A 10,205-nucleotide genomic window follows, 5' to 3' on the forward strand; every position below is an offset into this window, starting at 1 on the left:
CAGAGGTTCACTGCACGTTTTCAGCCTCCTGATCTCGTCCATGATCTCCTGGTACTTGGTGTACTGCCTCTCATTGACCCCTTCTATACGTTCCTCCCAGACGGCCGTGAGTTCCAGAATGATTAACTGCTTGGTAGACTCTGACAGGATGATCATGTCTGCTGCCTTCAGCTGTGAGCCAAGGTCTGCCTCCACATTACACTAAAACTAACCTGTCCAGCGGATTCTGAAAACAAAGAAATGACATTTGCAACATCGTACAAGAAATAAGAAATGTGTAAAAGGAAAAATAAAGCTTAATGTAACTGTGCCATCTATCTGCACGATCAAAGGTTGACATCCTTCACATTAGTTTTAAGACACTAGCGTTAACTTTTATCACCGATGGAGTTTTAACGGTTTCAATGGTGTGTGTTTTTTCTATTTATTCTTTTAAAATGTAGCCGTTTGGCTTAAATTCAGATGCCCTTCATAGTGCAGAAAATACAGTAAATAGTAAAAAAGAACCATTGTATCTTCTAAGAATGTTCTGTGTTTGAGATTTCCATACTTGTCTCGTGAAATCTCTGTTGCGCTTGATCGTCTAAAGTTCAGACAACACAGAGAAAAAGTGTTTTATAAGGTTTCGATTCCCTCTCAGGATCTCGTTAAATCTCCATCAGCACAACACAAACTTTGTCAAATTCAAAACAGATGACATAATTCATCTGAACTTTCATTCAGCGCTTTATTACTGCTCCACTGTTCTCAAAATTAAACATGTGCAAGTTTTTGGACTGTGGGAGGAAACTGGAGTAGCTGAAAAGAACCAATGTGTGCACAGGTAGAACATGCAAAGTCACTGTGTGCAGAAATATGGAGTAAACGACGTTATCGTCACTTTAATATAAAATACCAGGATCAAGTGAACAAAGTCTTACTGATTACAATGTGTTTTTGATAAACTTCAATGAAATACATCAACAATTTGAAAGAATTCATGTGAAAGATATTTTGGACGATATGTTGATATAATCATTTATGTAACAGCGAAGAGAGATCATGTGAGAATACAGTGTGGTGGTTATCAGTGATACTGGTAACACGTTAATCAGTTAGCTCATACTCTCATATGACTACTTTTTTCCAAACCATCAGATTAACTACATCTCTGGGTAAATAAATACCAGTACAGTCGTCCCTCACTGGAACGAGGTTCACCTCGCGGCCTCGCTGTTTCACTGACTTGTTTGGTGCAATTTAGCTTTTTTTTTTTGCTTTTTTTTTTTTAAGGCGTATGAACCGCAGTTTTCTGTGCCTTGATTGGCTAAGGGAGAACCTGTACATTGTATTCTGTGTCCTGATTGGCTAAGGGACTGTAGACCCTTGTCAATCAATCTCTGTACCGTGTCTCATGTACGCGAATGCGTTCGACTTGCCAAATATACATCAATGTCTGATCGACAGCAGTGAGACTCTGAAGTTCTGCATGTTTGCAAGTTTTGTTCCTGACAAACTCCACAATGTCGACAAAACGTTCTGCACCGACAAAGGAACCTGCGGTCACAGCCAGAAGGCAGAGCAATGTTTATGTTTTAAAATCTACGAAGGTTTGAAGTTTGGGTGATTGTTAATCAATCTCAGTCTCAAAAATTCAGCAAATGCACCTTTTTGATATTTAAAAAAATAATTATTACACGTCTGTTGTGTCTGTGTAAACCAGTCATCACCAGTCACCATTATTTCTGGGAGTGGGGTGTGCCATTGGGAGGCAGCACCCACTAAGGAGGCTGGCTACAGGGTTCTCCTGGGGGAGGGGATGGGGCAAGCTGTGGTCACCAGACCTGCTCTTCCTCTCCACACCTCCATAGCTGCCGCCCTATCGATCAGGGCCGTCTTTGCCCACCTGGCCTGGTCTGTCTCTTACGCCCTCGTGGACTCGGCCACCGCCTCCACGCCATGAACCAGGCGCTTCCGGTGCCTCGACGGCCCCTCGAGGCCCCGCCTTTCTCTGTGGAGGCATCCCTGCCTCCCCTTTTGGCAGCAGGAGAGCCTCCATGAGCTGTTGATCACGAGCAGCCGGGTGAAGTCCTGCAATACTCTGCAGTACTCCGTCTGTCACGTCGGTCTCTGGGCGGCTCCTCCTTTATGGGCAGAGAGGAGATGAAGCACCTGATGTGAATCTCTGCCACATCATCATTACAAATCTTGGGGCGAATGTGGATCCGGACCTAAAACTTGACTCCCTAACCAGCGTTTTTTCAATGGTGCCCAGCATGTTGTGGAGGGAGTCTGCACTTAGTGAGGAGCTGGAGGGATTGACATCAAGGCCCCATTTACACAACATTGCAGGTGAAAACGCAGCGCATTTTGAAACTTTTTTTGAAAACAATGAAGCCTTCAGGTTGAGCCACTAGTGGGTGCTGTTTGTTGTTGTAATGAAACCACTCCCACACAAACAGAATACCTCACCTTATCAACATTAACAATGGTAGAACATGGACATCCTGGTGGACAGACGACAAAGGTGGATTGTTATTACGGTGACTATCAAAATAAAACTACCAGGAGAACATGGACTGGGGGTCATGACACAACGGAAGAATCATTGTTCTGACTGTCCATCTACTGAGCATGTGCAGAACTATTTACTAGTACTAATACTTCGGCGGTGGTGTGCATGCACGGTAACAGTGGGTGCTTCTGAAAAGTCCCTCCTTTCTCCTTTCCTGTTCACTTTTCCTGAACCCCGTGGATGACATCACGGTGTTAGGTGAAAGGTGTTAGGAGGCTTCCTAACGGAGTCGGAGGAGGGGAAGGCGATCACGTTGAACCGCACTTCCACGAGGTGACGTCATATAATGCAACAGCGGTGAAGATTAGTGACATCAGCCGTGGTGAACAAATCTACAAATGTCTGAAAGTGGACAACAAAAAGCACTTTTCTATCACTTTGCCCTGTGGCTCTAACCGCTGAGGTAATCTCAAATAGCACAAGGTTGATTGTAAATCAGGAAAAGAGGCTGCCAGGTACGAGGAAGTAGTCAAATAGCTACCGGGTGAATAAATAACCAATCAAACTGGAAATAGACTGCACAAAAAGTTTGCTTTACTGCGTTTGTTTTACAACATCAACATAACATTTATCGTAGGGATCTGGGTTTTAGATTATTTAAAGTTATTCGATTGATATTATTATATACTTATCACCATTATATATACTTGTCCCCAAGTTCAGGACACGCTGGACGACTGATGAAGGCATCCCTAAAAGTGGAATGTGCTGCATCACTTTATTTATTGTATTGTGAGATTAAACTATGTTTAATGTGCTGAACACCCTAAGACTCACTGGCCTCACATCCACATGTACATTCAAACAAAGTGGATCCTAACCGACTGTTGCACCTGTTAAATATCACTCTTAGCCCTACAACCCTTCCCTACCTCCTCCTCCACACCTCCATCCATACTCCCTCGTTTCCTCACCCTCCCTTGCTCTCAGTCCCTCCTTTCTCTGTCCGTCCCCTTCTCTTGTGTGCTCATTCTGTTTCTTCACTTGGCTTTGTGTCCCCCAGAGGCCTCGGCGACATGAAACCCCCCAAGGAGCAGTCAAGTGACTCTGTCGTAGGAGGAGGAGGAGGAGGAGGAGGAGGAGGAGGACGAGGAGGAGGAGCAGGAGGAGGAGGAGGGGGAGGGGAGGAGGAGGAAGAGGAGGAGGAGGAGGAGGAGGACGAGGACGAGGTGGAGGATGAGGATGAGGAAGAGGAGGAGGACGAGGAAGAGGAGGAAGAGGAGGAGGAGGAGGAGGAGGAGGGGGAGGGGGAGGAGGAGGGGGAGGAGGAAGAGGAGGAGGAGGAGGAGGAGGAGGAGGAGGAGGACGAGGTGGAGGAGGAGGAGGAGGAGGAGGAGGACGAGGACAAGGACGAGGACGAGGTGGAGGACGAGGTGGAGGAGGACGAGGAGGACGAGGAGGAGGACGAGGATGAGGTGGAGGACGAGGTGGAGGAGGAGGAGGACGAGAGGAGGACGAGGAAGAGGAGGAAGAGGAGGAGGAGGAGGAGGAGGAGGGGGAGGGGGAGGAGGAGGGGGAGGAGGAAGAGGAGGAGGAGGAGGAGGAGGAGGAGGAGGAGGAGGAGGAGGAGGAGGAGGAGGAGGACGAGGTGGAGGAGGAGGAGGAGGAGGACGAGGACGAGGACAAGGACGAGGACGAGGTGGAGGACGAGGTGGAGGAGGACGAGGAGGACGAGGAGGAGGACGAGGACGAGGTGGAGGACGAGGAGGAGGACGAGGTGGAGGACGAGGACGAGGACGAGGTGGAGGATGAGGATGAGGAAGAGGAGGAGGACGAGGAAGAGGAGGAGGAGGAGGAGGAGGAGGAGGAGGACGAGGACAAGGACGAGGTGGAGGACGAGGTGGAGGAGGAGGAGGAACAGGAGGAGGAGGAGCAGGAGGAGGAGGAGGAGGAGGAGGAGGACGAGGACAAGGACGAGGTGGAGGACGAGGTGGAGGAGGAGGAGGAGGAGGAACAGGAGGAGGAGGAGCAGGAGGAGGAGGATGAGGATGAGGAAGAGGAGGAGGAGGAGGACGAGGAAGCTCAACGAAAGCTTTTGTTAGATTTGTCTAGTTTGTTGTGCCTTCACATTACACTCACTCGAGGGATGGAGTGATGCAGTGTAGAGGTGGAGAGGGGTGGAGGTGTGTGTGTTGTGTAGGTATAAACATATAATGAGTTATGAGTTATTATATATAATGAGCTTCACTGATTTTTCCATATGTAATGTATTAGTCAGGGGACATTGCAGTGTTTATTGCAGCAGATAGCAGCTAGAGAAGCTCAGTTATTTCCATCTGCAGTCCCTGGTGTGTCGTCACAATAACACTCCTGTACAATGTTAAACAAACGATGCCTGATGTGTTATTAACATTTTTAGATAAAGAGTTGGAACTTTGACAACCTGTTTCTCTTGAAGCTCAACAAAAGGTTTTGTTATACTGTTTTGTTTACATGCCTTCACATTCGACTCACACAGAGGGATGGAGGGATGCAGTGCAGAGGGGTGGAGAGGGGGTGGAGTGTGTGTTGTGTCGGTGTAAACATAGTGAGTGACTGTTCAGAGGAGAACAAGAACTATGTCTCAACTGTGAAGTTTTTCATCGAGTTTCACTGAATGCACAGTGTACAAATTAGCTTCTTTTTCATTTTTTTATCAAATTAATTGGCGAGACACGCTCAGTTATTTCCATGTGTCGTCCCTGAGTGTGTCACTCACAACAACACAACAACTGGACAGTGAGAAACAATTGCTGCCTGATGTGTCTTTATAAAAACTGCTAATAGAAAGGTTGATTAAGAGTTGGGCCTATGAGCAAGCTTTGTGACACCGTAGTTTAGAAGCTAGTCCTGGTCCAATGTTCAATGTTCACAAGTGTGACGTGTTAACTTACAATACAACTGCCTAAAGGACGACACAGTGAGGTACATGAGGATACTAGGCAGTGTGTTCAAATAATAACATTGCTAAAGTAGATTCCACATAAAGTATCCTGTTTAATAGCTTTGCAGCAGTGCAATATAAATACTTTTTCCTTTTAAAAGTACTTTTGAGTACATTTCAGAGCCTGTACTTTTTACTTTCACGTGAGTAGATATTTGGATCAGTACTTTTTACTGTTACTCAAGTCGTTTGTTTTACATCGGTATTTTTCTTCTACTCCAGTAAAGAGTCTGGGTACTTCTGCCATCTCTGCAGGACATGTATACCTTGAACAGTTGAATCTAGTTTCATTTATGAGCCAGGAAGGCTCACAAAGTCTCCTCTTTTCTTTTACAACATTTTTTACAAACATAGTCAATGTCTTTATTACAACATTCATCACTACAAACACTGTAAACTCTTGGCAGTTGGTTTAATTGGATTTTGAATGACACATTGTGTAAAAAAAGCACAGTGTGGAAAAAGAGATTTGATGATTACATTTTATTCAAGGCGCAGCAGCATAATTTACATAACACAGTTCAGCCACAAGCTAATTTAAAGTGCTTCATTTTACTTCAACGTGACATTGTCATGAAGCATGAAATAAATGAGCTTGTGCCAAGACAGAGATTAAAGCAGAACAGGAACAAGGATTAAAGTAAATGTGAATGATTCATTTTCTTAATTGAAAGCAAAGCTGTTTTGGGACCCGGCACAAAGACCATGTTTTGTTTGGCCAACCTCGGACGACCACACATTATCAAATATGTATTAGTGGCTCCGCAGACGGACTTTGAACTGAGTTCTCTGTGTGACAGGAAGTGAGCTTTAGGACTCCGGGTCACTTTCTCGGCGTGAGGGACAGTTTGTCTCTTCCAATGCGTCGAGGTTGTAGCCAAAGCCGATTCTTGTACCGAGAGAAAACATGTAAACTCTTGAGTTGAGCGAGTCCTGGGTGGTCTTGTGGAAGATATTTGCTTTGTGGCCAGTCGGAGGGGAAAAAAGGCCTATTGTGTCACTAAAGTGCAGTGAAGAGTTGTTTCACTCAGGTAAAATACTGGTCATGGTGGAAAGTGACTCCAGTGTTAAATGTTACTTGTCACAGGCTCAAATACTTATTCATTCTGTATCACCAAGGTTTATGATCATTTTGTACCTTTAATCCACACATATGATATTTTCATGACGACAATTACAGATTATTTGAGAGAACTCATCATGGAATAAGCAAATGCAGCCAATAAGTGATTACTAAGTATATCAGTTGAAAGTTGTCAATTATCCAAATGGCTCATAATAAATATCTGCAAACAAAACATGATTTAATTGTACTGACTTTCCTTCACATGGCAGAACAACTTCCTGAGGTGTCGATTAATTTCTTTCATTTTTGCGCCATATATGATGGGATTTAAAAGAGGATTGTACAAGACTACTTGTAAAGACATGATCAAATGCACAACTTTTGGAAAATTGAGATCCACTCGAGCTGTTATGATATTGTACACGCACAAAACAGAGAAGCTTACTAAAACCAGCACATGAGGTAAACACGTCTCTGCAGCCTTTTTCCTGAGGTCTTTACTGCTTCTGTAGGTTATGAGCAGGATCTTTGCGTACGTGAAAAATATGAAGAGCACAGGGAGTGCGAGAATATTTGTCAACACAATGATGCCATATATTGAGTTCACCCTCGATGTCTTGCAGTGAAGCTTAAAGACTGAATTGTTGCAGAAAATAGTTTTCAAGGTGAACTGACAGAGTTTTTGGTTACTGCTGATTACAACTGACACTGCGACCTGAGAGCCCGACAGAAACCAAGCCAGAAAAAGCAGAATGGTCACAGTTCTCTTTGTCATGATCGTCGGATACAACAGAGGTTTACATATCGACACGTATCTGTCATAAGCCATGGCTGCCAGCAGCAAGAACTCCGCACCACCAAGTGTGTAGAATAGGAAATACTGAAAAAGGCAAGCTTGATAAGAGATGATCCGTTTGTCAGACAGAAAGTCAATGAGAAACTTTGGGAGGATGGCCGTACTGTACAGCAGTGAGTTCACCGAAAGGGCTGCGATGAAAACATACATGGGCTCATGCAGGTTTTCATGCCTCCAGATCAGGTACACAATGATGGAATTACTGAGGATTATTAGTATATAAAGTGCCAATATGAGAAAGAAATACAGAAATCTGTATTTGTTCACTTCTATATACCCGCCGATGGTTAAATACGTCACATTCAGTTTGTCATCCATGTCAAGACACTCAGAAAGAATCAGTCGGGATGTCGGTGTGCAATGAGAAAAGTGTGACGAGAAGTTTACCTCAAATGACCTGATGTACAAGTGACTCCTCAGTCGTACCACAATAGTTGTTCATATTGCGTTATCAAGGCAGAGAATGGTTGGATTTGTTATATTTATGGTCTTAAGTTCTCCATGCTTCTCACAGCAACAACATCTTTATCAAACTCTGTGGACCTTCATCACATTATCTCCACCCACAAACTTTTTTTTTTTTTTCTTATGCTCCTCCTCCATGCAATCACTGCACCACACACCGCACATGAACAAAGAAGTTGATAGTTTCATGATTTTTTAGGTATTGGATTCAAATCGTCCGAAAGCTTCCCGGATCCAGAGTAACGGGAATTGAACTGGCAGTGGAGCAGAAAGAAATGATTTGTCTCTAGTTTCAGGCCCCGTTAGCACAAAGTTTCAAGTGAAAATATTTTTTTGTGTGTTTCCGTTTCAGAAAGTTTCACATTTACACAGCAACCTTTTGGAAATTGTTTCAGCTTACACAGAAACAGCAGAAATACTAAGATTATGTGGTTTTCATGGTAGGCAACTCGTGGTTGATGCTTGTTTTTGGAGTGAAACCACACACACACACACACACACACACACACACACACACACACACACACACACACACACACACACACACACACACACACACACACACACACACACACAGCCTGTAACAGAATATATAAACTGATATAAGAATGGTGTAAGAATGTCGGGCCCTGATGATTCAGAGAGGAACACCACCACACCGAGAGGAGCCACAGCCTACAGCTATGGGGGGCTCCGCCACTGGGACCCCCACCCAGCCGGTCAGGAGCCCCCACCACGGTCAGTGCTGAGCTCCACCGCCGAGGACACAATGGTCCCCATGACGGCGCCCCCCACAGGTAGACCAGACTCAACTCCTGATGAAGAGGGCCCCCGTGAGGAGACGCTGGAGTAAAAATAAATAGGAGCCAATGATATGGATCAATACATGAAAATAAAAGATAAGAAAAAAGCAAGAGTTATCAACTCATAAAAATAAATGAAGAAGAGCTGATGAAATTAATTCATAAATTAAATGCTTTAATTAATTACTCTTTTACCTCTCTACACTGTGTGTATAGCAATCCTGGCAATTTACTCTATTTTAGAGGATCTTTTTCTTTTTTACTGGATTGTTTTCTTTTTTCTTTTTCTTTTTACATATTCTATTTTTTGTGCACTTTTGTATTCTTGTTGGATATTTACATATGTTTACATATTTCAATTTCTTAATTTTATAAGTTCTGCACCTTTTACCTTAAGCTGTTGTAAGTTTGTGTTTCCCCCTGGGGGGGAATAAAGCTCTCTACTCTACTCAAAATAAATGATTAAGCTAAAACATTAACTACATTAGAAAAAAGAATAACAAGTAAGTAAAATAGTCAACTAATTAAATGCTAAATTAAAAAAGTGGGTTTTGAGCCTGGTGTTAAAAACACCAACAGTCTCTGCGGACCAGAGGCCCTCCGGCAGGCTGGTCCACCAACGTGGACCATAGTGACAGAACCTGGCCTCACCATAGGTCCTGGTCCTGACACTAGGAACCCTTAACAGGCCAGAGCCAGAGGACCTCAGGGGCCACGAGGGCTCATATGGTAAAAGCAGGTCAGAAAGATAAGAAGGCCCAAGACCATGCAGACATTTAAAAACTAATACGAAAATCTTAAAATCAACCCTGAAACACACAGGGAGCCAATGCAGTGATTCTAAAACAGATGCAACGTCCCGTCTTCTGGTCTTCGTCACTCGTGCTGCAGAATTCTGGAGCAGCTGAAGGCTGCTGGTAGTTTTTTGGGGCATTACAATAATCTGAGCCACTGGAGATAAAAGCATGCATCAGCACCTCCTGCTGGCCAGAGAGAGAAATGGACAGACCCTGGTTATATTCTTCAAGTGACAAAATCCTGTTTTTGTTATGTTCTTCATATGGAGAATAAAATCCAGCTCAGAGTCAAAAGGAATGCCCAGGTTTTTAACACACTCCGAGGTTTTCCAGTCCTGCAGTGATGGTGAAAGCCTCTCTCTCTGGCCTTCAGGACCAATAACTAAAACCTCAGTTTGGTCCTTGTTGAGCTGGAGGAAGTTCTCTGCCATCCATGACTTTGAATCTAAAATAATGTTAAAAAGGGCATCTAATGCCCCTGTGTTATCAGGAGACACGGCAATGTACAGCTGTGTATCATCAGCATAGCTGTGAAAGCTGATGCCATGTCTTTTAAAACTCGTCTTAAAACCCATTTTTATTCTTTGGCTTTTATCTCAGCGTGAGACTGCTCTGGTTTTAGTGCCTTCGTGTTTTTTTTTTTTTTATTGTTTTAACTTTTTATGTTTTGTTTATTGTTTTACCATCTGATTGTTTTTATTGCTTTAACTTTTTTTTATTGTTTTTATTGTTTTAATGTTT

General features: G+C 43.8%; 2 protein-coding genes across 2 annotated transcripts in view; both read right to left on the reverse strand.

The window, feature by feature from the left end:
• Positions 1-156, reverse strand: part of LOC308131746 (olfactory receptor 10AG1-like) — a gene marked incomplete at both ends in the record, with an annotated part of 1,914 nt that extends 1,758 nt beyond the window's left edge. Inside the window, one exon of the mRNA XM_080498579.1 lies at positions 1-156. This exon is cut by the window's left edge and continues 26 nt beyond it. Within this exon, the coding sequence (XP_080354705.1) occupies positions 1-156 (156 nt within the window).
• A 6,625-nt stretch (positions 157-6,781) lies between these two features.
• LOC308131747 (olfactory receptor 51E1-like) lies at positions 6,782-7,717 on the reverse strand (the record flags this gene model as incomplete). Its single annotated transcript, XM_080498580.1, has 1 exon — positions 6,782-7,717. The coding sequence occupies one exon, from the start codon at positions 7,715-7,717 to the stop codon at positions 6,782-6,784; it is 936 nt and encodes a 311-aa protein (XP_080354706.1).
• Between the last annotated feature and the right edge of the window lie 2,488 nt (positions 7,718-10,205).

The sequence above is a fragment of the Blennius ocellaris genome, assembly GCF_963422515.1.
Source record: "Blennius ocellaris genome assembly, chromosome: 6".
NCBI classification, from domain to species: Eukaryota; Metazoa; Chordata; class Actinopteri; order Blenniiformes; family Blenniidae; genus Blennius; species Blennius ocellaris.